Raw genomic sequence first — 27,936 nt, forward strand, 5'->3', positions numbered from 1 at the left:
TAGCCGTGAACCTGAATCAACATTATCCAGTGTCAGACTTACTTTCATTTTTAAATTGGTTATTTCTTACTAACAAAAATGGACAATTGAGGAAAAAAAGCTCCATCATAGCAGTGCTCTATCAGAAAGTTCGTGTACATGAGCCGTATAGCCTATACCTTCGCATTATACAGCAAGTTTACCCTCCCCCTCCAAACAAGGGGCGCAACTAAACTTTCACTTCAGATGAGTTGCGCTTGGAGAGACGGTACCCTACCTTGCTCTAGTTGTCTCGCGTTCTTGCCGATCTGGCACAAACCTGCCAACCCATCCACTTCCTGTAGACAGCAAGTCCATCCCTAACGGAGGAAAACAAAGAGGAAGGAAGAATTTTACTACGTGTTCTAAATAACGCGTTCTGAAGAGCAATCTCCACTTGCCGGTCCGTCCGCAACACCCAAGAGCTCCGTCATATAGGTGGGCTAGAATAACGTCTTATGCTTTATATCGCGTGTGTGCTGGGAGGCCGTTGCGTCGATCGTTGTGTAGAAGGAAAACACGCTGTGGGTGCAAAATAGAAGTGTATTAAAACCCCGAAGACCTATGGCACGGATGATACCATTGACGCTCGACTTTGCATGAAAGAGAAATCAGTTCAAAGCGCTGAGCTTGGGAAGCGAACTCAACCTACGTTAAGCTATATCAGAATACCAAGTGCTTTCATGTATTGGAAAAATGAGGTCTTGGCCCCTCTACCAGAGGGAGATCAGTTTTTATCCGAAGGAATTCCCGCAAAACAGGTAATGTGACGAAAACAAGGCTATACAATTATACTCTGTGTAAATATATATGCGTAATAAAAAGTATTAGAAGATGCACGATTGCTTTCTGGTAAACCACACATTGTTCGTTGATATTGTATAGACTACACTGGGATCTTACTGCTAATCTTCTGTCTGCTGTCATCATGTTGCTTTCTTAACTGAAACGGTTTTTTGTGTCTTAAAGTGGAGTCAGGAATCACTGGTTGTGTACAAAGATCAGCTGCGCAAGGAATAGGCACGCGCGTCTATTATGAACAGTGTGATTTGCAGTCCACCCTCTTCAACATGCCAATTCGCCAGAGAAGAATTCGATTTTAATTACTGCCATTACAAATCAAATGTGCAATTATTTGGGTGGCCCGTTGCCTTTTCTGATTGACAGTTGAAATTGACACTTCGGAGTCCCTCTTATCATGAGCATTTCAAGCTATTTGTAATTGCAGGTAGTTTTTTTTCTTCGTTTCTCTGGATTGCGAGGAAAATACGATTACTTTAAGAGGCATGGGTTAAGTGAAATAGCTTCATTAAAACTGGGGCTTTTGTTGCAGGGCCCAAAATAGCCTACAACAGTTGAAATCGGGATTATTGTCTGGACGCTTTATATAGCTGCAGGGCTGCAATGTCTCTCAATGATTTCATGGCTGGAGATGGAAGGAACTTTAGCCGCGAGTTGACGTCGATTTCTTGCTGTTAAACCTGGTCTTGTAGGTCATTTCTCCAGGAATGCAGCAGAGTGCACCGGGTGCCTCGCGCTGTGTGGAAGCCGAACACGTCATGGTAAGAAGTTATTCCTTATTTTCAATTTCTGCAATGCTGTTATTATTATGGCATCTGAAGCTGTGTTTTATTGCCATGCGTAAATTGTCATGTTATTGCTAATTGTCCAATTGCCTGTAAAGTATTATCTAAACCATAAAGCATGTGGCCTATGTCCGTTTTTGGTGACCCTGTATGCTGGAATATTTTAAGTATGATGGCCCAGATGTGTTTACAACCTATCCATGTCCTTATTATTGTCTTGTTTATCGTGCAGTCTCACTCTGACGGGGAATCACACCGATCGAACATGGAGAATGGGGAATCCCACCGATCGAACACGCGCTCCTCCCCGAGTCCCCCCTCTACTCCATCTATCTGCTCGCCTACCTCCACCGCCTCCTCGGTGCTGTCCACCCGGAAGAACGTGTGCGCGAGCTGCGGTTTGGAGATCCTGGACAGATACCTTCTCAAGGTGGGAGTGTGCATGTTTTTGCCTATGCAAGAGTGTGTGCAAATGTAAACATCTAAAAACCCTTTTATAGCGGGTTTTGTTCTTCACAACTTTCAAATATGTTTGATGTATTTGGCAAGCGATATTCTACATCCATGTTGGCTACATTATCTTCCGTAGGAAATGTTTAAATATAAATATGATTATAAAAATTAAAAAAATAAAAGCATACTCCAAAATACGAAAAGCAAATACAATTTGGGGTTTCTGAATAACCAGTTTGGACATAGGACAGGACAGTAGCCATAGATATATGGGCCAGTATCATAAATCGTTGTTTTTTCTGTCTTTCAATTTCACATCAAGACCTCCCAGCCTTGCGTGCACTCGCGTGCTTCCAAGTAAAAACAACTGCTTGGGTGTGTTTTGCAGAGATGCAGAAAGTGTGTTACTAAACTACGAAGATCATTTAGTCCGCTATCTGTCTCAATGTGTCTATATATGGAAACGAGGCATGTGGAAATTATCATATCAGGAATCGACGGGATGAAATGCATCAACCATAATAATCTTGAAATAGGGTATTTTCTAGGCTATTTATCTTTAAATTATATGAACATGTCTGCTTGCTTCTCTAAAAAAAAATACTCAGAAAACCTCAAGCAAAATTCTATTTGATGCATGTGATTTTTTTGTCGTAATATTAGCCTATAGCTGATCATAAAGGTAAACAGACCAAATGGTCCACTCTCCACCAAAACTCGCTGTAATTTGTGCGTCTGTTAAATCATCTATTCTAGACCTAGTGCTGCAAGGACATACTCCTTTATTTTGAACATTGCCCATTTTCTTACACGGAGAACGAAGTATAGAATCATTTTTGAATAACATAATGCTAATATTTAACTGATATTTAACTTAGTTCGGTGACAAACATCGGGGGAAAAAAACACAATTATAATATATTGTATTGTTTAACATCTGAATTATCCTTCAACAGAATATACGGTTTAGGAATTATTTTAACTTTAACGGCAATAGTAAAATCAAACAATAGTCAACAATTTCGTATAGTCTGCATGTAGCCTTGTGTGTGCACAATCTATCTGAAGTCAAATGGCCAATTGAACTATGATATATGTAATCAAATATCGAATTAAAGGTTACCAGACAGAGGGAAACATCAGAAATGTCATACTATTTTTGTAGCACCACCAAAATACCAAATAAGATATGGATGTTTTTTATGGGAACAAAATTCATTCATTGCAAAGGGGAGAATAGCCTAAATGAATATATGTGATTTTACTGTTGTCTATTGTGTTATTATTGGCTACGATTTGATTCATTAATTTGAATGCAAATCCATGGCATAATATTTGATAGATGGTATCTGTTGGTATCTATATTTGATAGATACCAACAGAATATTAATGTGTTATTGTTATTATTACTATTGTTATAATTATTTCAGCGGTTTTTGTTTTACCACTTTTTGTTTTGCAGGTGAATAACTTGATCTGGCACGTGAGGTGTCTGGAGTGTTCTGTCTGCCGGACGTCGTTGCGTCAACACAACAGCTGTTACATCAAAAACAAAGAGATCTTCTGTAAAATGGATTATTTCAGGTAGGGTAAGTTTTTTTACTTTGTTTTTCAAATATTATTGAGGTTTGCGGCTGCCTGCCAAATGAAAACCTGACTCCTTTGCGTGTGGCCATGCAATAGTGAGATGCGGGTTGTCTCATTTAATGGGTCAATGTTTTAAAAGGTATACAAAGCTTGAGCACAATAGGGGTTGGAGTTAACTGTGGTTAAGTTTTACGAGGACCATCGTTGAGGCTACACCATTGGCCTAAATATTGAGGTGTTACAAAATCATTTTGATTCTGATTATATAGGATTTAAATATGCAGGGTGCAGTGAGATATGTTTTGAAGGAATTATACATTGCTGGGATATAGAGGCCTACATGCATTCTCAAGATGAAAATTCGATCAATGCAGACTACTTCTTTACCATACAGTTTTGAATTTAAAATGTATTAAATCATACAATTTATAAAACAACAACAAAACAATTGCAAAATGCCTAATATTATTTTGAAGTAATAGACCTATCAACAGCAACACCGATGCCTAATATTATTTTGAAGTAATAGACCTATCAACAACAACACCGATGCCTAATATTATTTTGAAGTAATAGACCTATCAACAACACCGATGCCTAATATTATTTTGAAGTAATAGACCTATCAACAACAACACCGATGCCTAATATTATTTTGAAGTAATAGACCTATCAACAACACCGATGCCTAATATTATTTTGAAGTAATAGACCTATCAACAACAACACCGATGCCTAATATTATTTTGAAGTAATAGACCTATCAACAACAACACCGATGCCTAATATTATTTTGAAGTAATAGACCTATCAACAACAACACCGATGCCTAATATTATTTTGAAGTAATAGACCTATCAACAACAACACCGATGCCTAATATTATTTTGAAGTAATAGACCTATCAACAACACCGATGCCTAATATTATTTTGAAGTAATAGACCTATCAACAACACCGATGCCTAATATTATTTTGAAGTAATAGACCTATCAACAACAACACCGATGCCTAATATTATTTTGAAGTAATAGACCTATCAACAACAACACCGATGCCTAATATTATTTTGAAGTAATAGACCTATCAACAACACCGATGCCTAATATTATTTTGAAGTAATAGACCTATCAACAACACCGATGCCTAATATTATTTTGAAGTAATAGACCTATCAACAACACCGATGCCTAATATTATTTTGAAGTAATAGACCTATCAACAACAACACCGATGCCTAATATTATTTTGAAGTAATAGACCTATCAACAACAACACCGATGCCTAATATTATTTTGAAGTAATAGACCTATCAACAACAACACCGATGCCTAATATTATTTTGAAGTAATAGACCTATCAACAACAACACCGATGCCTAATATTATTTTGAAGTAATAGACCTATCAACAACACCGATGCCTAATATTATTTTGAAGTAATAGACCTATCAACAACACCGATGCCTAATATTATTTTGAAGTAATAGACCTATCAACAACACCGATGCCTAATATTATTTTGAAGTAATAGACCTATCAACAACACCGATGCCTAATATTATTTTGAAGTAATAGACCTATCAACAACACCGATGCCTAATATTATTTTGAAGTAATAGACCTATCAACAACAACACCGATGCCTCATCAATAATAATGATGGTAAGACACTATTATTAAACCACAACTTAATTTGTATAGGTTTACACGTTTTAAATTAAGTGATTGTAAGCCAATATATTATTATTTTTAAATTTTTGATAGGAACCTTTATTTAACTAGGCAAGTCAGTTAAGAACAATTTGTTATTGTTTTGAATGTAAAGCCCATGGATCGTCAGCTAGTCTTTTGATTTAAACATGAAAGTGAGATCAACTGATTCATCTGATTGTAATATGGGATACTATTTGTTATTCGATTGTTATCTAACCTCTTGTTAGTGTCTTTAGGCCAATAAAGGCCCGTAAATAGATTAACATTATAACTCATAACATGTATGAGTTATGACCAAATAGAAATCCAGACAAATCAATGATTGTGAGAGATTGTATAATTGTAACAAAAGACAAGAAAATATTCACAGTAAATTAGTAAATTAAATTCTAACTGCTGCTACCTGGAAGACTACCATTTATTTGTGTATTTTCTTATGGCAGTGGTTCCCAACCATGGGTACTAGGACCCCTGGGGGTACTTGGTCTATCCACAGGCGGTACTTAGGCCTACTGGTAAAATGCACATGAGGGGGGTACTTCAGGGGTACAATGGGCAGAGCAAAATTCAGTTGGTGGTACAGTAACTGAAAAAGATGGGGAACCACTGTCTTATAGCATGCTGTCATACACCCTTTCTACAGTTTCTACACACAATAACATAATTCATCATTGCTTTCAATGCTATTTGTTCAGTTTCATATTTTACCACATTAATTGACACACATACAATATGTAAAAACATAATTGTTTTCATTGCTTTAAATGCTGTTATATTTTCGATGATATGCTACATTTTACCAGCTTCATTCATATAATACATTTTACACAATATTTACAAAGGTCTGTAAATACATACATACATACATACATACATACATACATACATACATGCACTGCAGCGTGAGAATAACACTCTTTGGTTAAAGCTAAGAAGTCAAGTCTCATGTTGTATGTAGGATTACAGAGTACTCAACACAGGGCATGAATGGAAGCTGTCAAGGTTTATTTTCAGTGTTGGGCTAATAATGTGAAGTGACGCTTCACAAGATGTTTTCTCATCACCCTTCACAGAGTCTGGCTGTAGCACAGTGTAACTATTGAGAACTGAACACCAACAAGACTTGTGTTGTGCCACAGCATGCAGGCATGTAGAGCAGCTATCAAATCAACATCGAGCCTTAAACTACAGAACTAACATAAGTCAATGTCAACCGAGAATGTGTTACTGGAATTTCTAAACAGATGAACATCATGAAGAATACATCCAGGGATTGTAAACATGAGCATACAGCGGTTTCAGGAAGTATTCAGACCCCTTGTCTTTTTCCACATTTTGTTACATTACAGTCTTATTCTAAAATGGATTTAACAAAACATTTTCCTCATCAATCTACACACAATACCCTATAATGACAAAGCAAAAACAGGCTTTTAGACATTTAAGAAAATGTATTAAAAATAAAAAACAGATACCTTATTTACATAAGTATTCAGACCCTTTGCTATGACAATCAAAATTGAGCTCCGGTGTATCCTGTTTCCATTGATCATCCTTGAGATTTTCTACAACTTGATTGGAGTCCACCTGCGGCTAAATTCAATTAATTGGACACGATTTGGAAAGGCACACACCTGTCTATATAAGGTCCCACAAAGTTGACAGTGCATGTAAGAGCAAAAACTAAGCTATGAGGTCGAAGGAATTGTCCGTAGAGCTCTGAGACAGGATTGTGTCGAGGCACAGATCTGCTGAAGGGTACCAAAAACTTTCTGCAGCATTGAAGGTCCCCAAGAATACAGTGGCTTCCACGTTTGAAACCACCAAGACTCTTCCTAGAAGTGGCCGCCCGGCCAAACTGAGCAATCGGGGAAGAAGGGCCTTGGTCAGGGAGGTGACCAACAACCCAATTGTCACTCTGACAGAGCCCCAGAGTTCCACTGTAGAGATGGGAGAACCTTCCAGAAGGAGAACCATCTCTGCAGCACTCCACCAATCAGGCCTTTTATGGTAGAGTGGCCAGACAGAAGCCACTCCTCAGTAAAAGGCACATCGATGGGGCTGTAGTGGCTCAGATTGAGAGCTTCAAGTTCCTTGGTGTCCACATCACCAACAAACTAACATGGTCCAAGCACACCAAGACAGTTGTGAAGAGGGCTCAACAAAACCTATTCCCCCTCAGGAGACTGAAAAGATTTGGCATGGGTCCTCAGATCCTCAAAAGGTTCTACAACTGCACCATCGAGAGCATCCTGGTTGCATCACTGCCTGGTAACTGCTCACCCTCTGACCGCAAGGTACTACAAAGGGTTGTGCGAATGGCCCAGTACATCACTGGGGCCAAGCTTCCTGCCATCCAGGAAGTCCCTAAAAATTGTCAAAGACTCCAGCCACCCCAGACTATTCTCTCTGCTACCGCACGGCAAGCGGTACCGGAGTGCCAAGTCTAGGTCCAAGAGGCTTCTAAACAGCTTTATTATTTTCAATATGATAGATGTGTAATATGTTTACAAAATAGTACTAATACTAATATTGAGTATATATTTGAATGCATCTCTCATAATGCAGGATCAATGTGAAACACGACCTGACTATAGCTTCTTATTTGATAGAGATCATGTTATTTGGACATATGCTACGGGTTGTTTTTAACCACGCCAAACTAGGTGCAAAACCACGCCCATGAGAAACCTAGCAACGTTCAAAGCCGTGCTGATTGGTCAGAGTTCTCTTCAGATTATCACACAGAGTTTATCCATAATAACTCATGTTGATGTTGATCACTTATGGCTCAAAATTGTTACATATTGTTCGGTTCACTCGTTATTTTTCAGAATATGAACCACAGATATAATTGCTTTACAGCTGAGCACGGCCCTATATATAAAAACATTTGGTAATCTAATAATAATAATAATCACCAATATGTTGAAATATGCACATTTACATATTTTTTTCTGATTAATGACACGTTTTCCAGACACATTTTTGTTGTTGTTGCTGCTACCTTTATCTGGTAAAGTTGTATATTTGAAGAAAAACAACCATCTGTTGTAGGAAAAAGGAGTCCACCACTGAATACAATACTACTCACAGAGCGTCCAGCATTTCTCCTTCATAATTAGTGGCCAATCACGTGACAGCCGGCTTCGTTTTTTTGGTGTTCAAAAAGATATTCAAAAGCTTTAACAAAAAAGCAGTTGAAGAGAACTGTAGGCAAGTTTGTAAAAGTATATTATTGTAAGAGATACGACCATCTGCTGTAGGAAAGAGGAGTTCAACACCGAACACAGTGAAACCCACAGAACTCTCCATTTCCCTTCATAAGTCCCCTTATTAACGCTGCAAACGGGTCCTTTCTAGTTGGATTTATTTTCCTCCGGAATAATTCCACATCATACAGATACATTTTTCCTGGAGACTGATGCAAGATATGTGTCCCAAATGGCACACTATTCCCTATATAGTGCACTACTTTAGACCAGGGCCTATAGTGCTCTGGTCAAAAGTAGTGCACTATATTGGGAATAGGGCTCTGGCCAAAAGTAGTGCACTGTATAGGGAATAGGGCTCTTGTCGAAAGTAGTGCACTATATGGGGAATAGGTTTCCATTTGAGAGACAGCCACAGAGTATGGTGGCATGTTGGTAATATAACTAGAGGCAGAATGTGATTGGCTGGCTAATGTATTATTGTGGACATGGTGAAAGGGCTTTAATGGTTCCAAGCCTGAGAGGGAGCCTGGCACTAATGTTGAGGCTAGGGATCAGTTTAGCCACAGTCAGTGGACACATTGGCATATCAGTGTGTGTGTGAACAGTTTAGCCCAACAGGCAGAGCCATAGCCAGGGGCACATTAGCATCTGCCTGCTCTGCTCCCACACCTCAGATGATGGCAAAGGACCCTGCAGAAAGAGCTGTGTTTGTGTGCGTGTGTATGTGTGTCATGGAGAGGTGAAGGGAGTAGGCCTTGTTGGGGGTGTGTGTGTCCTGGGGTGGTGAGGTTTATGCTGTAAGGGTTCAGCAGCTCAGAGCGGTGAGTTGGGTCTGCCTGGTGTTTTACTAATGGTAACCTTATACAGAGCCACTGGTCTGAGGTTTATAATCACCCGCAATTAAAGCCCCCAGCCTAGCCCGGGTCAATGTGTTTCTGAACGTGATTCCTGTCACACTCCACACACATGCATGCTTGCACATATACTGACATACACACACGCACACACACACTCAACAGACACTGACCCACACACCACACACATGTGCGCGCATGCAAATACAGACACACACACACACACTCACTATGTGTCTCTGGGCCTCCTGTTTAACCAGGCGCTAAGGGAAAAATATATGTGGTTCTGATCCACATCAGGGGGTGTGTGTGTGTGTGTGTGTGTGTGTGTGTGTGTGTGTGTGTGTGTGTGTGTGTGTGTGTGTGTGTGTGTGTGTGTGTGTGCGCCATAGGAACCTACTTATGTAGACTTTTGTTTATTTACTCTAGTCCAGCTGTCAATCATTGAGGTGTCATTTTTTTTACCATGTGGAAATTGTCTGTATTGTGCTACACAATAATAATGTTCTATGTGACCCATGACATCATAAGGCCCCATTCCCCATGACATCATAAGGCCCCATTCCCCATGACATCATAAGGCCCCATTCCCCATGACATCATAAGGCCCCATTCCCCATGACATCATAAGGCCCCATTCCCCATGACATCATAAGGCCCCATTCCCCATGACATCATAAGGCCCCATTCCCCATGACATCATAAGGCCCCATTCCCCATTTTGCCTCAAACATCTTCTATTCCCTACAGTAGGAGGATTATAAGAAATATGAAATTCAGGATTTAATATTGCGAAATGCGCCATGGTTCAAAGCCGTACAATACCAGTGAGGTGTGTCATTGTTGTGGTTGGAATCTCGGCATCCAGAACCAAATCAGCTTTCACAAGACACTATTGCGTTTGGGACCAAAAGCATCCCCGAATGTGGGGTTGGTTTGTGTATGAGGATCGGAGTCATTGATTGGTCAGGTGAATCCACAGTGGGTTGATTGAATCCCCTCAACCTTACTGGTTTGAACCAGAAACCAACCAACCTGCTATAGAAAAGATTGATGACTGGTGTGAGTTCTGAGAGGACCAGAGCAAACCAGACCCGAGGGCCTCCTCCTTATGTTCTGGCCCTGAACAGAAAAACAAGGAGATATTTATCGTTTGTGTCAGTCTCTCATCTGGCTCTGGACTGACAGCTGCTGTAATGGGGCGTAATAGCAGGAAATCAGTGTGGGTTTACTCTGCCTGGGGGGGTGGTGGTAGGAGTGAGCAGGGGGCGGAGTGGGTACAGGACAGAGCACACGCTGTAGTACCTAAACCCTCTCTTTTAACCAGGCCCCGAAACAGAAAAACAGCCAGCCAGCCTGCAAGCCGTGAGCAGTTTGTGAGCCGCAGGCCACACAGGAAGTTGCAAAGCACCGCTAATCAGGGGCACCCTGAGATGCTGACATGGTAACCTGAGTGGCCGTCTGCCCTGCCGTGTTGCAGGGGAGGCAACGGCGAGCATGGGGGTTAGAGGCGACAGTGTGTGTGAGGGGCAAGCTGCCGTATGTATCCAACCCTCCTCATCAGCCCGCCCCGCTGCCCGCCCTCTTCCTGCCAGGCCCTGATGAGGTCTCCCTAGAAACCGAGAGGAACAAGCCATGAGTGAAACCAGACCTGGATAGATGAACGAGAGACTAGCGATGTCAGATTGTCTGACAGGAGAAGTCAGGGAGGTAAGTGAACACAGTGAGACTTTCGATGTACCGATTCCATGGCAACAATGGTGTGTGAAGTGATACACTGAAACAACACTTTTTCTATTTTAATTATGAAACTAAATTCTTGCCACCAACAGAATGTTATATATATGGGGCATACAACAATTGCAGCTCTGCAGATTTTGCTGCGAAGAGACAGATTCATGAGATCATTTATTCTGGTATTTGATATTCTGGACTTATCAAAGATCATTACACAGGTGCACCTTGTGCTGAGGACAATAAAATGTGCAGTTTTGTCACACAACACAATTCCACAGATGTCTCCATTTTTGAGGGAGTGTGCAATTGGCATGCTGACTGCAGGAATGTCCACCAGAGTTGTTGCCAGATAATTTAATGTTAATTTCTCTACCAAAAGCCGCCTCCAACTTCGTTTTAGAGAATTTGGCAGTACGTCCAACCGGCCTCACAACCGCAGACCACGTGTAACCACAGCAGCCCAGGACCTCCACATCCGGCTTCTTCACCTGCGGGATCGTCTGTGACCAGCCACCCGGACAGCTGATGAAACTGTAGATTTACACAACCGCCAGAAACCGTCTCAAGGAAGCTCATCTATGTGCTCGTCGTCCTCACCATGGACTTGACCTGACTGCAATTCAGCGTTGTAATCGACTTCAGTGGGCAAATGCTCACCTTTGATGGCCACTGGCACACTGGAGAAGTTTGCTCGTCACGGATTCAACCCGGTTTCAATTGTACCAGGCAGATGGCAGACAGCGTGTATGGCCTTGTGTGGGTGAGCGGTTTGCTGAGGTCAACGTTGTGAACAGAGTGCCCAATGGTGGCGGTGGGGTTATGGTATGGGCAGACATAAGATATCGTGACGAGAACCTGAGGCCCATTGTAGTGCCATTCATCCTCTGCCATCACCTCATGTTTCGGCATGATAATGTGTAAAAGTGTTGCTTCCGTCCCTCTCCTCGCCCCAACCTGGGCTCGAACCAAGGACCCTCTGAACACATCAACAACTGCCTCCCACGAAGAATTGTTATCTATCGCTCCACAAAAGCCACAGCCCTTGCAGAGCAAGGGATACAACTACTTTAAGGTCTCAGAGCGAGTGATGTCACCGATTGAAACGCTATTAGCTAACTAGCTAGCCATTTCCCACCGGTTACAAATGCATGGCCCCATGTTGCACGGATCTGTACATAATTACTGGAGTCTGAAAATGTCCAAGTTCTTCCATTGCCTGCATACTGACTAGACATGTCACCCATTCAGCATGTTTGGGATCCTCTGGCTCGACGTGTACCAGTTGTCCAGTTCCAATTTCCAGCAACTTCGCACAGCCATTGAAGAGGAGTGGGACAACATTCCACAGGCCAAAATCAACAGCCTGATCAACTCTATCCAAAGGAGATGTGTCGCGATGCATGAGGTAAATGGTGGTCACAGCAGATACTAACTGGTTTCCTGATCCATGTCCCTACCTTTTTTTAAAGGTATCTGTGACCAACAGATGCATATCTGTATTCCCAGTCATGTGAAATCCATAGATTAGGACCTAATTCATTTATTTAAATAGACTGATTTCCTTAAATTAATAGTAACTTAGTAAAATCTTTGAAATTGTTGCATGTTGCATTTATATATTTTTTCAGTATATGTGTGTGTATGTATATGTATGTATATATATATATATTCCACTGATTCTGCTCCAGTCATTACCACAAGCCTGTTCTCCCCAATTAAGGTGCCATCAACCTTCTGTGATGTTAATGTTAATTTCAGACTGGTCCTGGTGACTACAAACAGAGGGTGTTGTTGTGATGCATTGAAAGAGTCTATGCTTTGATAGTTGGGACATTTAATAAGACTTTTCCCACGCTCAATAATATGTTTATGTTAAATAATCTTGCAGATGAATATACCCTCTAATCATGCTCAACAGTATAGGCCTCTCAACGACCTAGCTACCTCCCTCCATATAATGCACAATCAAACATAGCTCTCTCAGGGATGATCTACCCCAGATTACAGAATTCCCAGAGCATACCAAAATGTATCCACAAAACGTTTAGGGCTGAGAGGATGGCTGGGGGGAGCTGAAATGAGGTTTGAGATGAGGACTGGGGGGAGCTGAGAGAAGGGCTGTGGGGAGGGCTGTGGGGAGGGCTGAAAGGAGGGCTGAGAGAAGGGCTGAGGGAAGGGCTGAGAGGAGGGCTCAGAGGAGGGCTGGGGGGTGCTGAAAGGAGGGCTGGGGGGTGCTGAAAGGAGGGCTGAGAGGAGGGCTGAGAGGAGGGCTGAGAGGAGGGCTGGGGGTGCTGAAAGGAGGGCTGGGGGTGCTGAAAGGAGGGCTGAGAGGAGGGCTGGGGGAGGGCTGAGAGGAGGGCTCAGAGGAGGGCTGGGGGGTGCTGAAAGGAGGGCTGGGGGGTGCTGAAAGGAGGGCTGGGAGGAGGGCTGAGAGGAGGGCTGGGGAGGGCAGAGAGGAGGGCTGAGAGGAGGGCTGAGAGGAGGGCTGGGGGGTGCTGAGAGGAGGGCTGGGGGAGGGCTGAGAGGAGGGCTGAGAGGAGGGCTGGGGGTGCTGAAAGGAGGGCTGGGGGAGGGCTGAGAGGAGGGCTGAGAGGAGGGCTGGGGGGTGCTGAAAGGAGGGCTGAGAGGAGGGCTGAGAGGAGGGCTGGGGGTGCTGAGGGAGGGCTGAGAGGAGGGCTGAGAGGAGGGCTGAGAGGAGGGCTGGGGGAAGACTTTCTGAAGAAGATTTTCCTCCTGAAGGTAATACGGAAAGTTCTTTGTTTCTGGCTATTTTGAGCCTATAATCGAACCCACAAATGCTGATGCTCCAGATACTCAACTAGTCTAAAGAAGGCCAGTTTAATTGCTTCTTTATTTAATCAGGACAACAGTTTTCAGCTGTGATAACACAAGTTGAGTATCTGGAGCATCAGCATTTGTGGGTTCAAAATGGGCACAGGAAGATTGGAAAAAAGTGTTATGGACAGACTATTCTACATTTGAGGTGTTCGGATCACAAAGAAGAACATTCGTGAGATGCAGAAAAAAATTAAAGATGCTGGAGGAGTGCTTGACGCCAACTGTCAAGCATGGTGGAGGCAATGTGATGGTCTGGGGGTGCTTTGGTGATGGTAAAGTGGGAGATTTGTACAGGCTAAAAGGGATCTTGAAGAAGGAAGGCTATCACTCCATTTTGCAATGCCATGCCCCGTGGACGGCTCTTAATTGGAGCCTATTTCCTCATACAACAGGAAAATGACCCAAAGCACAGCTCCAAACTATGCAAGAACTATTTAGGGAAGAAGCAGTCAGCTGGTATTCTGTCTATAATGGAGTGGCCAGCACGGTCACCCTACTGAGCTGTTGTGACGTATGGTACATAAAGAAGTGCCCATCAAGCCAGTCCAACTTCTGGGAGGTGCTTCAGGAAGCATGGGGTGAAATCTCTTCAGATTACCTCAACAAATTGACAGCAAGGCTGTAATTGCTGCAAATGGCGGATTCTTTGACAAAAGCAAAGTTTGAAGGACACAATTATTATTTCAATTAAAAAATCATTATTTATAACCTTGTCGGCATCTTGACTATATTTCCTATTCATTTTGCAACTAATTTCATGAATGTTTTTATGGAAAAAAATGACATTTCTAAGTGACCCCAAACTTTTGAACATTAGTGTGTATATACTGTATATTATTTTAATAGCAGGACACTGTAAAGTCCATTATCCCTATGAAGTGTATGAATTAGGCTGTTTGAGAAGGTTTTGAATCCTAAGCAACCTGCCTAGAAGTACAAGTACAATAGACCAACATGTAGTAGGTCAAAGCTGTATACTGGAAAACCTTGGTAGAGCATGGGTGAAGTATGCATTGTGGTGCTCATATGAATTTCCTTTCTTTACAATGTAAAAAGGGGCACATATGACAATCAAAGTACTACATTTATTTGATAGTTTATGACTGCCTGGTTAAGATGTGTCATATCAACACCATAAAAGAGGGTATTGAGAGATCAGGCGTTAGTTTATTTGAACTGGCAGACAGACAGAGAAGGGCTGAAGTAATGACCAATCACCAATCATAGCAAACCAGGCAGGCAGCAGACTGATTTCGCAGCAGGCAGCATCTCCCAAAAGTGTTCTTCGGCTGTCCTCATAAGAGAACCCTTTTTGAATCCAGGTAGAACCATTTCGGGTTCCATGTAGAACCCTCCGTAGAAGGAATCCAAAAGAGTTTTACCTAGAACCAAAAGGGTTCTGCCTGCAACCAAAAAGAGTTCTTCAAAGGGTTCTTCTATAGGGACAGCCGAAAGGTCCTTTAAGGTTCTAGATGGCACCTTTTTTTCTAGGAGTACACGGTGCGTCCCAAATGGCCCCCTGGTCTAAAGTCGTTTACTATATAGGGAACAGGGTGCCATAGGGCTCTGGTCTAAAGTAATGTACTATATAGGGAACAAGGTGCCATAGGGCTCTGGTCTGAAGTCGTGTACTATATAGGGAACAGGGTGCCATAGGGCTCTGGTCTAAAGTAGTGTACTATATAGGGAACAGGGTGCCATAGGGCTCTGGTCTAAAGTAGTGTACTATATAGGGAACAGGGTGCCATAGGGCTCTGGTCTAAAGTAGTGTACTATATAGGGAACAGGGTGCCATAGGGCTCTGGTCTAAAGTAATGTACTATATAGGGAACAAGGTGCCATAGGGCTCTGGTCTAAAGTCGTGTACTATATAGGGAACAGGGTGCCATAGGGCTCTGGTCTAAAGTAGTGTACCATATAGGGAATAGGGTGCCAGTTGGACTTCAACCTATCCCAGTTACAGGATTATACCATAGAGCTGAATTAGTTGTAATGAGCGTGGCTTCCGAGCTCTACTGGCTCCAGTGCAGAGAGAGATGTAGTCTGGGCTTTGTCCACTAAGAAATGACATGGTGAGGTCAAGAGAGGGTCTGAGACTGACTCTACAGACCTGCCTGGCTGGCAAGATGTCTCAGCCTTTTCCCTGGGAAAGAATGGTGTTCAACTCCGACAGACCTAATAATAAATAATATATGCCATTTAGCAGACGCTTTTATCCAAAGCGACTTACAGTCATCTGTGCATACATTCTACGTATGGGTGGTCCCGGGAATCGAACCCACTACCCTGGCGTTACAAGCGCCATGCTCTACCAACTGAGCTACAGAAGGACCTAAATGAATAAGCTATAGTAGCAACCGCACACACACACACACACACGCACACACACACATACAACTCCCTTCCTTCCCTGGCCTGATCACTTAAAATGCTTGGTACTCTGTAGCTCATGCATCTCCACTTTACAGATATTGCTGCTAATGGACACAACTAAAGTGGATACGACTCATTATGCACAAATACACACAGCATGCTTTCAAAAGCCTCTGTGAAACCATTCCAAAGTGTATTGTGTACTTTAAACGGACTATCTACTGCCCTATTTGATGACAATACAGTGTGTTGAGTAGAGGACAGCGAAACAAAGCAGTAATCTAACATGACAGCGTGTCTGTCTCAGAATCTATGACACAACACAGAGGAGTGTGTGTGGTGTGTGGTATGTGGTGTGTGTGCGTGTGTGCGTGTGCGTGTGCGTGTGCGTGTGCGTGTGTGTGTGTGTGTGTGTGTGTGTGTGTGTGTGTGTGTGTGTGTGTGTGTGTGTGTGTGTGTGTGTGTGTGTGTGTGTGTGTGTGTGTGTGTGTGTGTGTGTGCATATCATTGTCTTTCTTCTTCTACACTAGCTTTGTATTTAATTATTCCTTTGTACCAAAAACCTGGTGTTTATACTGTGTTTACACTACCGTTGCAAAATTTGGGGCCACTTCGAAATTTCCTTGTTTTGGAAAGAAAAGCAAATTTTTTGTCCATTTAAAATAACATCAAATTGATCAGAAATACAGTGTAAACATTGTTAATGTTGTAAATGACTATTGTAGCTGGAAACGGCAGATTTTTAATGGAATATCTACATAGGCGTACAGAGGCCCATTATCAGCAACCATCACTCCTGTGTTCCAATGGCACGTTGTGTTAGCTAATCCAAGTTTATAATTTTAAAGAGATAATTGATCATTACAAAACCCATTAGAAAGGGGTTTTCTAATGATCAATTTGCCTTTTAAAATGATAAAAATCTGCAGTTTCCAGCTACAATAGTCATTTACAACACTAACAATGTTTACACTGTATTTCTGATCAATTTGATGTGATTTTAATGGACAAAAAATTTGCTTTTCTTTCAAAAACAAGGACATTTCTAAGTGACCCCAAACTTTTGAACGGTAGTGTATATATCATTAGTCTGTATGTATTTTTTTAAGATAGCCTATTGTAAATAGGTATTTATTGCAAAAATAAATAACTTTAAGCTACATATTCATTTGCCAGGTAATGAACTGTCCATTGTTCAGAACAGCAATCTATAAAAGAGAACCATGCTTGAAAAACAAGTCGTTCTGAGCTTATGTCAATATTAACTTTACAGAAATCAGGAATGCAAACGGGCTCTATTATGAGTGGTTGTGTCGAACACAACTCCTCCTGTTGTTATGTTGGGTATCTATTGACCCCCAAAAATATTTATAAAATATATTTATTTTTAAATGACATGTATTGTTAATGTAAAGGTGTAAGGAAATACAGGCAGGCACCACATTACTACAAGACAAAACAGCTCACTCAATCAAGATGGTATTGTAAGTATAAAAGGAAAGCTTTCGTTCAGTCAGAATGTTGCTTTTAACATTGTGCATCCATTTAAATGCATGGATTTCGCTAGTTCAATTCACCTATAAGCATTGTCATATTCTGTATGTAAAGTTGACATATTTAATAACTTCTGACTGCACCTTTACTTTTTTGACATAGCAGAGTATTAATGCCACAGCCCTTCGCTCTCTCCTCTCCTCTCGCTCTCTCTCCTCTCGCTCTCTCTCCTCTCGCTCTCTCTCCTCTCGCTCTCTCTCCTCTCGCTCTCTCTCTCCTCTCGCTCTCTCTCTCCTCTCGCTCTCTCTCTCCTCTCGCTCTCTCTCTCCTCTCTCGCTCTCTCTCTCCTCTCTCGCTCTCTCTCTCCTCTCTCGCTCTCTCTCTCCTCTCTCGCTCTCTCTCTCCTCTCTCGCTCTCTCCTCTCTCACTCTCTCTCTCCTCTCTCGCTCTCTCTCTCTCCCCTCTCGCTCTCTCTCTCTCTCCTCTCTCGCTCTCTCTCTCTCCCCTCTCGCTCGCTCTCTCTCTCTCCTCTCGCTCTCTCTCTCTCCTCTCTCGCTCTCTCTCTCTCTCCTCTCGCTCTCTCTCTCTCTCCTCTCGCTCTCTCTCCTCTCTCTCTCTCTCTCTCTCTCTCCTCTCTCTCTCTCTCACAGTAGGTTCGGTACAAAGTGTGACCAGTGTGGACGCCAGATATATTCCAGCGACTGGGTGCGTCGGGCCAAGGGCAATACCTACCACTTGGCGTGCTTCGCCTGCTTCTCCTGCAAGAGGCAGCTGTCCACGGGGGAGGAGTTTGGCCTGGTGGAGGAGAAGGTGCTCTGCAGGATCCACTACGACACCATGGTGGAGAACCTCAAACGGGCTGCCGAGAGTGGTGATTGGGCGCTCTTACCTAGTCGTATATATTTATATATACTTAAATGTTTTGTCTTGCCCACTCACCCTCTGAATAGAACACATACACAATCCATGTCCCAATGTTCTCAAGGCTTAAACATCCTTCTTTAACCTGTCTCCTCCCCTTCATCTACACTGATTGAAGTGGATTTAACAAGTGCCATCAATAAGGGATCATAGCTTTCACCTGGATTCACCTGGTCAGTCTATGTCATGTTGTTAAAGTGTTGGATACCCAGTGCATTCAGAAAGTATTCAGATCCCTTTCTCACATGTTAGAGTACAGCCTTATTCTGAAATGGATTAAATATGTTTTCCCCCCTCATCAATCTACACACAATAACCCATAATGGCATCACAATACCCCATAATGACATCACAATACCCCATAATGACATCACAATACCCCATAATGACATCACAATACCCCATAATGGCAAAACGAAAACAGGTTTTCAGAAATGTTTGCAAATGTTTAAAAAAATAAAAAAGATAAATACCTTATTTACATAAGTATTTAGACCTTTGCTATGACAATCAAAATTGAGCTCAGGTGCATCTTGTTTCCATTGATCACTGATTGGAGTCCACCTGTGGCAAATTCAATTGATTTGACATGATTTGGTAAGACCCTACAGTTGACAGTGCATGTCAGAGCAAAAACCAAGCCATGAAGTCGAAGGAATTATCCGTAGAACTCCGAGACAGGATTGTGTCGAGGCACAGATCTGGGGAATTTTTCTGATTTCTGCAGCATTGAAGGTCCCCAAGAACACAGTGGCCTCCATCATCCTTAAATGGAAGAAGTTTGGAACCACCTAGAGTTGGCAACCAATGGTCACTCAGACAGAGCTCCAGAGTTCCTCTGTGGAGATGGGAAGGAACTATTGATGATGAGAAGGACAACCATCTCCGCAGCACTCCACCAATAAGATATTTTTGGTAGAATGGCCAGACGGAAGCCACTCCTCAGTAAAAGGCACATGTCAGCCCATTTGGAGTTTGCCAAAAGGCACCCAAAGGACTCTCAGGCCACGAGAAACAATATTCTCTGGTCTGAAGAAACCAAGATTGAACTATTTGGCCTTAATGCCAAGCGTCACATCCAGAGGAAACCTGGCACCATCCCTAAGGTGAAGCATGGAGGTGGCAGCATCATGTCTGGAGGAAACCTGGCACCATCCCTAAGGTGAAGCATGGAGGTGGCAGTATCATGTCTGGAGGAAACCTGGCACCATCCCTAAGGTGAAGCATGGTGGTGGAAGCATCATGTCTGGAGGAAACCTGGCACCATCCCTAAGGTGAAGCATGGTGGTGGAAGCATCATGTCTGGAGGAAACCTGGCACCATCCCTAAGGTGAAGCATGGTGGTGGAAGCATCATGTCTGGAGGAAACCTGGCACCATCCCTAAGGTGAAGCATGGAGGTGGCAGCATCATGCTGTGTTTTTCAGCGGTAGGGACTGGGAGACTAGTCAGGGAAAGATTAATGGAGCAAAGTACAGAGAGATCCTTGATGAAAACCTGCTCCAGAGTGCTCAGGACCTCAGATTAGGGTGAAGGTTCACCTTCCAACAGGACAACGACCCCAAGCACACAACCAAGACAACACAGGAGTGGCTTCAAGACAAGTCTCTGAATGTCCTTGAGTGGCCCAGCCAGAGCACATACTTGAACCCGATCGAACATGTGCAGCAACACTCCCCATCCAACCTGGCAGAGCTTGAGAGGATCTGCAGAGAAGATATATACAAAATCAGGTCTGTGCCAAGAAGACTCAAGGCTGTAATCGCTGCCAAAGGTGCTTCAACAAAGTACTGAGTAAAGGGTCTGAATACTTATGAATGTCTAAAACCTGTTTTTGCTTTGTCATTATAGGGTATTGTGTGTAGATTGATAAAGGAAGAAAAACAATGAAACAATTTTAGAATAAGGCTGTAATGTAACAAAATGTGGGGAAAATCAAGAGGTCTGAATACTTTCCGAATGCACTGTATATATCTGTATAGAGATATATATCACTGCTAAGAACTAGTCTAGATTCTGCTCTCTGACATAGTATAGTACTTGTCCCTTTCCAATATATTTCTGTATGGTTATATGTATGTAGCTGTATAATCCCTGTCATATTGTTACATGTACAGTTGAAGTCAGAAGTTTACATACACTTAGGTTACAGTCATTAAAACTCGTTTTTCAACCACTCCACAAATTTCTTGTTAACAACCTGTAGGTTTGGCAAGTCGGTTAGGGCATCTACTTTGTGCATGACACAAGTCATTTTTTCAACAATTGTTTACAGACATATTATTTCACTTATAATTCACTGTATCACAATTCCAGTGGGTCAGAAGTTTACATACACTTAGTTGACTGTGCCTTTAAACAGCTTGGAAAATTCCAGAAAATGATGTAATGGCTTTAGAAGCTTCTGATAGGCTAATTGACATCATTTGAGTCAATTGTAGGTGTACACATGGATGTATTTCAAGGCCTACATTCAAACTCAGTGCCTCTTTGCTTGACATCATGGGAAAATCTAAATAAATCAGCCAAGACCTCAGAATGTTTTTTGTAGGTTTGTTGGGAGCAATTTCCAAACCCCTGAATGTACCACGTTCATCTATTAAACAATAGCACGCAAGTATAAACTCCATGGGATCCCGCAGTCGTCATACCTCTCAGGAAGGAGACGCGGTCTGTCTCCTAGAGATCAACGCACTTTGGTGTGAAAAGTGCAAATCAATCACAGAACAACAGCAAAGGACCCTGTGAAGATGCTGGAGGAAACGGGTACAAAAGTATCTATATCCACAGTAAAACGAGTCCTACATCGACATAACCTGAAAGGCCACTCAGCAATAAGATGCCACTGCTCCAAAACCACCATAAAAAAGCCAGACTACGGTTTGCAACTGCACATGGGGACAAAGATTGTACTTTTTGGAGAAATGTCCTCTGGTCTGATGAAACAAAATAGAAGTGTTTGGCCATAATGACCATCGTTATGCTTGGAGGAAAAAGGGGGAGGCTTGAAAGCCGAAGAATACCATCCCAACCGTGAAGCACGGGGGTGGCAGCATCATGTTGTGGGGGTGCTTTGCTGCAGGAGGGACTGGTGCACTTCACAAAATAGATGGCATCATGAGGAAAGAAAATGATGTGGCTATATTGAAGCAACATCTCAAGACATGAGTCAGGAAGTTAAAGCTTGGTCCCAAATGGACAATGACCCGAAGCATACTTCCAAAGTTGTGACAAAATGGCTTAAGGACAACAAAGTCAAGGTATTGGAGTGGCCATCACAAAGCCCTGACCTCAATCCTATAGAACATTTGTGGGCTGAATTGAAAAAGCGTGTGCGAGCAAGGAGGCCTACAAGCCTGACTTGGTTACACCAGCTCAGTCAAGAGGAATGGGCCAAAATTCACCCAACTTATGTTGGGAAGCTTGTGGAAGGCTACCTGAAAAGTTTGACCCAAGTTAAACAATTTAAAGGCAATGCTACCAAATTGAGTGTATGTAAACTTCTGACCCACAGGGAATGTGATGAAAGAAATAAAAGCTGAAAGAAATCCTTCTCTCTACTATTATTCTGACATTTCACATTCTTAAAATAAAGTGGTGATCCTAACTGACCTAAGACAGGGAATTTTGACTAGGATTAAATGTCAGGAATTGTGAAAAACTGAGTTTAAATGTATTTGGCTAAGGTGTATGTAAACTTCAGACTTCAACTGTATGTAGTTTTATAACACTCTGTATAACCCTGTTAACACTGGTTTTAAATGTGGCGTTTGCCTCATGTCCCTTTCTGTTGGTCTCTTTCTTTCTATGTTTCTCCCTCTCATTCTCCCCCTCTCTGTGCCGTGGTGTCTCAGGTAGTGGCATCACTCTGGAGGGGGCAGTGCCGTCAGAGCAGGACAGCCAACCCAAGCCTGCCAAGAGAGCACGCACCTCCTTCACTGCTGAGCAGCTGCAGGTTAGTCACAGAGAGGCCCCCTCATGTCCCTGTCTCCTCATTTTTCTTTCTAATAGTAAGTCAATAGTGAATGATCATGACTTCACAAAGTGATTTCACTGTCTTATTAACTTTCTAATGGTCGTTGTTGGTTACATTGTCAGATGTGGTTTGGTGTCTCATTCATTCCAATGGGCTCCCTGTCGTATATCTCTGCAGTAATATGAAAAATGGAAGCTGATACGGAACAATTAGCTAATGTAGAATAAAAATAACAGCGACGGAGGTCATACATTTGTAAAACTCTGTTATAATTCCCAGGTGATGCAGACTCAGTTTGCGCAGGACAACAACCCCGATGCACAGACCCTGCAGAAACTGGCAGACATGACTGGTCTAAGCAGGAGAGTCATACAGGTAGCGATTGCACTGTAAAGCAACTGTGACTTGCTTTGGATAACAGCGTATGCTAGGTGGCATCGTTAGTGCATGAATAATGGTCCTAAAACATTGAGAATATAGCTGCAGACACATCACGGCTGGTAACATTGCATTTTCATAGGTTTGGTTTCAAAACTGCAGAGCAAGACACAAAAAGCATACCCCGCAGCACAGCGGACCCTCACAAGGCCACCCCCAGTCCCGGATGCACCCCTCGCTGCCTGACGACCTGCATTACTCCCCCTTTGGAAGTTCTGAGAGGGCGCGCATGGTGGCCCTGCACGGATACATCGACAGTGAGTGTTACATAGGTTAGTCTGTCTACTACATCATCCCAAAGCCCTCATCTTCCGGCTGTCTTTTCAGTCCTTTCATCCTTACGTCTCCTCTGTTAGAAAAGGAAATGGTCATGATGAAGACATAATGAGAGATACAGAGGAGGGATCTGGGCAGCCGAATAACCCTTTTGGAACCCTTTTTTCTAAGACTTTAACTATTGACCGTGTTTCCCTGTGTCAATAGTTAAAGTCCAAGTTTTCTGTTTATTTGCCATTTGTAATGAACTCATTGGAAATCTCACTCGAGCGCTAACAATAATACAAATACTGTGCTTAAGTATGTCCCTCTACTGCTCCTCCATCTTGATATTTTAAATGTGTCCCTCTACTGCTCCTCCATCTTGATATTTTAAATGTGTCCCTCTACTGCTCCTCCATCTTGATATTTTAAGTGTGTCCCTCTACTGCTCCTCCATCTTGATATTTTAAGTGTGTCCCTCTACTGCTCCTCCATCTTGATATTTTAAGTATGTCCCTCTACTGCTCCTCCATCTTGATATTTTAAGTGTGTCCCTCTACTGCTCCTCCATCTTGATATTTTAAATGTGTCCCTCTACTGCTCCTCCATCTTGATATTTTAAGTGTGTCCCTCTACTGCTCCTCCATCTTGATATTTTAAGTGTGTCCCTCTACTGCTCCTCCATCTTGATATTTTAAGTGTGTCCCTCTACTGCTCCTCCATCTTGATATTTTAAGTGTGTCCCTCTACTGCTCCTCCATCTTGATATTTTAAGTGTGTCCCTCTACTGCTCCTCCATCTTGATATTTTAAATGTGTCCCTCTACTGCTCCTCCATCTTGATATTTTAAATGTGTCCCTCTACTGCTCCTCCATCTTGATATTTTAAATGTGTCCCTCTACTGCTCCTCCATCTTGATATTTTAAGTATGTCCTCTACTGCTCCTCCATCTTGATATTTTAAGTGTGTCCCTCTACTGCTCCTCCATCTTGATATTTTAAATGTGTCCCTCTACTGCTCCTCCATCTTGATATTTTAAATGTGTCCCTCTACTGCTCCTCCATCTTGATATTTTAAGTGTGTCCCTCTACTGCTCCTCCATCTTGATATTTTAAGTGTGTCCCTCTACTGCTCCTCCATCTTGATATTTTAAGTGTGTCCCTCTACTGCTCCTCCATCTTGATATTTTAAGTATGTCCCTCTACTGCTCCTCCATCTTGATATTTTACTTATATCCCTCTCTTCTTTTCCACTAGGCCACCCATTCTCTGTCCTAGCAACACAGAGCCTGAATCCCCATCAAGCAATGTCGCTGTCCCAGCTACCCCTCAGCCGCTAACTAACGGATGCTGCCGCCATCACCCCTGACCTCCCATCAGCAACCTCCGTTTGCCGACTCGACCCCAGAGGTCAAACATGAAGACTTACGGAGAGGATCAAGATTCAAGATGCCTGAGAGACCGAGGCAGAGAGCGACCGAGGCAGAGAGCGACCGAGGCAGAGAGCGACCGAGGCAGAGAGAGACCGAGGCAGAGAGAGACCGAGGCAGAGAGACAGACAGAGAGAGAGAGAGAGAACTATTTTTCTATGAACAGGATCATGAAAATATATATTCCACCTATTGTTGTCATGGAGGACATGAGCCCTTCCTTTTCCTAACTGGGACTTATTCACTGTCAAGATACATTCAACTCGACTATGAGCTCTCTGTGCGTGCAGAAATGGACTGAAAAGGTCTCTTCTCTCCATCCTCTGAAGGAAGTGATGGGACCAGACTAACAGGAATACACCCTCATGTGTGGTCAGATTTACTCATGAGGAGAGAAAAACGGCAAGGGACACTGAGGTAAGAAACCTCCCCTTTCATTCTGTGATGATACCATGAAGGAATGCAAAATAACTGACAGTTTTAGGTGTGGAATCTGCTACGAACTAAAAACGAATATGAATTTTTAAATCACAGTTGTTAGTATTGATGTTGTATGAAATCATCAGGTAATCAGCTGTTCGTTAAAGGGAAATGTTTAAATAAAAATGAAACTTCATATTCATCTTCTCCAGCACCATCCCAACCTCAATATACAGTTGAAGTCTGAAGTTTACAAACTTAGGTTGGAGTCATTAAAACTTGTTTTTCAACCACTCCACAAATGTCTTCTTAACAAACTATATCCAACAATTGTTTACGGACAGATTATTTAACTTATAATTCACTGTATCACAATTCCAGTGGGTCAGAAGGTTACATACACTAAGTTGACTGTGCCTTTAAACAACTTGAAAAATTCCAGAAAATGTCATAGCTTTAGAAGCTTCTGTTAGGCTAATTGACATCATTTGAATCAATTGGAGGTGTACCTGTGGATGTATTTCAAGGTCTACCTTCAAATTCAGTGCCTCTTTGCTTGACATCATGGGAATATCAAAAGAAATCAGCCAAGACCTCAGAAAAATAATTGTAGACCTCCACAAGTCTGGTTCATCCTTGAGAGCAATTTCCAAACGCCTGAAGGTACCATGTTCATCTGTACAAACAATAGTACGCAATTATATGTTTGGAGGAAAAATGGGGAGGCTTGCAAGCCGAAGAACACCATCCCAACCGTGAAGCACGGGGGTGGCAGCATCAAGTTGTGGGGGTGCTTTGCTGCAGGAGGGATTGGTGCACTTCACAAAATAGATGGCCTCATGAGGAAAAACAATTATGTGGATATATTGAAGCAACATCTCAAGACATCAGTCAGGAAAGTTAAAGCTTGGTCGCAAATGGGTCTTCCAAATGGGCAATGACCCCAGGCATACTTCCAAAGTTGTGACAAAATGGCTTAAGGACAGCAAAGTCAAGGTATTGGATCGGCCATCACACAGCCCTGACCTCAATCCTATAGAAAATTTGTGGAAAAGCGTGTGCGAGCAAGGCTGACTCGGTTACACCAGCTCTGTCAGGAGGAATGGGCCAAAATTCACCCAACTTATTGTGGCAGGCTTGTGGAAGGCTACCTGAAACGTTTGACCCAAGTTAAACAATTTAAAGGCAATGCTACCAAATACTAATTGAGTGTATGTAAACTTCTGACTCACTGGGAATGTGATGAAAGAAATAAAAGCTGAAAGAAATCATTCTCTCTACTATTATTCTGACATTTCACATTCTTAATATAAAGTGGTGATCCTAACTGACCTAGAACAGGGAATTTTGACTAGGATTAAATGTCAGGAATTGTGAAAAACTGAGTTTAAATGTATTTGGCTAAGGTGTATGTAAACTTCCGACTTCAACTGTATGTGAAAATTGCGCGTTTCTATGTTTTGTAATAAAAAATTAGGAATGTAGAGGAAATGTTTCCAATGACATCATCAACCAATTAGTAGACGATTAGTGAGCAATGCCTACTCATAATTGGTTAAAATTAGACGATGCACAGTGAAGATGTCATTGGTATCACTTATTTTACTCTCTTTTTTTTTTTTTTTACAACAAAACATAGAAATGTGCAATTTTATCATGTGCTGGAGATGATGGAATATACATTTTAAATGTCCCTTTAATACATTGTCATCAGCAGCCTTCTGTAAAGGATATGAGCCTCAGATGAGGATAGATTGTGTGCCTTATCTTCTACATGATGAGAAAACCGTCATTTGGTTGTTTTGAATTATCAATCATTTTCAGGCAGCTGAGGTAAAACACTCAAATTCACAGAGAGAAATTTTTTTTTTATTAGGATGATTTTTTATTACACCTTTTTTTGGAAAGGTGTAACTTTCAATCTGTACTGGTGAAAATATTAAAACATGATTTATTTGGTGTGATTTGAATTTCCAATACTCTTGTGCAAAAACACATGACAATCTATTGTTATGGACATTTCAATAATTTGAAGCTCCAAATTGTAGTTGTCTAAAATCATGATTTATTACTGTAACACCCGTGTGAGACTTTTGAAATTGACAAAACTCTTTTAAATGTTGAACAATCACATTGTGTATGAGAGAGGTAGATCTGCAATGTATAAACAGATACGTCTTCCCCCAGTGGTTAAGGACTGAAAGACCGATACATGTCACATTACATGTTTAAACCGCTGTTTTGTCAGCAATTTAGTGTTTATGTCTGTGCAGGATCCATGTCCGTCAGCTTTTATCTTCTACAGTGGTCCAGCCTGTGTGCTTCACTTCTATGGTTTGAAATGGAGATGTGGTACAATGACAGTTAGCGGACTGGGGATATGATATGTATATAGACGTCTGTGGCTGGCCAGCCTGACTGGCAGGGTAGAGGGAGGTTGTGTGAAACTGTAACTTTGTGTCTTGGCTGTGGAGTGGAGTCAGTGAGGAATAGGATCCTGTGTTTACGAAGGGACTAAGGGAGACAAGACTTCAATGTTCTTGTATTTATTGAGACAATAGTCTGTAAGCACTTTTTTTCTCAGAAAATGTCAAAATAGTATTGTTTTATTAAAAATGAAACAGG

General features: G+C 42.2%; 1 protein-coding gene across 5 annotated transcripts; it reads left to right on the forward strand.

The window, feature by feature from the left end:
- On the forward strand, nt 1–27,817 carry LOC118379118 (LIM/homeobox protein Lhx6-like). Of its 5 annotated transcripts, none has more exons than XR_004824565.2 (9): nt 1–779; nt 1,512–1,580; nt 1,837–2,034; nt 3,520–3,641; nt 18,521–18,741; nt 22,645–22,745; nt 23,046–23,141; nt 23,307–23,476; nt 24,719–27,817. XR_004824565.2 is itself a non-coding variant. In XM_035766133.2 (9 exons), the coding sequence occupies exons 1-9, from the start codon at nt 618–620 to the stop codon at nt 24,799–24,801; spliced, it is 1,242 nt and encodes a 413-aa protein (XP_035622026.1). In that variant the 5' UTR covers nt 1–617; the 3' UTR covers nt 24,802–27,817. The 5 variants fall into 5 exon arrangements, 3 of the variants coding, with proteins under 3 accessions (XP_035622026.1, XP_035622028.1, XP_035622029.1); XR_004824566.2 differs by having other exon boundaries at nt 23,307–23,461; XM_035766133.2 differs by having other exon boundaries at nt 23,287–23,476.
- Nucleotides 27,818–27,936: the final 119 nt, after the last annotated feature.

Source organism: Oncorhynchus keta, chromosome 12 (genome assembly GCF_023373465.1).
Source record: "Oncorhynchus keta strain PuntledgeMale-10-30-2019 chromosome 12, Oket_V2, whole genome shotgun sequence".
Lineage (NCBI taxonomy): Eukaryota > Metazoa > Chordata > Actinopteri > Salmoniformes > Salmonidae > Oncorhynchus > Oncorhynchus keta.

Bases quoted from the DNA above. Each gene is read 5' to 3' on its own strand.
- LOC118379118 (XM_035766133.2), top strand. From the start codon at position 618: ATGAAAGAGAAATCAGTTCAAAGCGCTGAGCTTGGGAAGCGAACTCAA. The intron at 22,746-23,045 runs GTTAGTCACAGA...TATAATTCCCAG, and splicing joins TCACTGCTGAGCAGCTGCAG to GTGATGCAGACTCAGTTTGC. The intron at 23,142-23,286 runs GTAGCGATTGCA...GCATTTTCATAG, and splicing joins TAAGCAGGAGAGTCATACAG to GTTTGGTTTCAAAACTGCAG.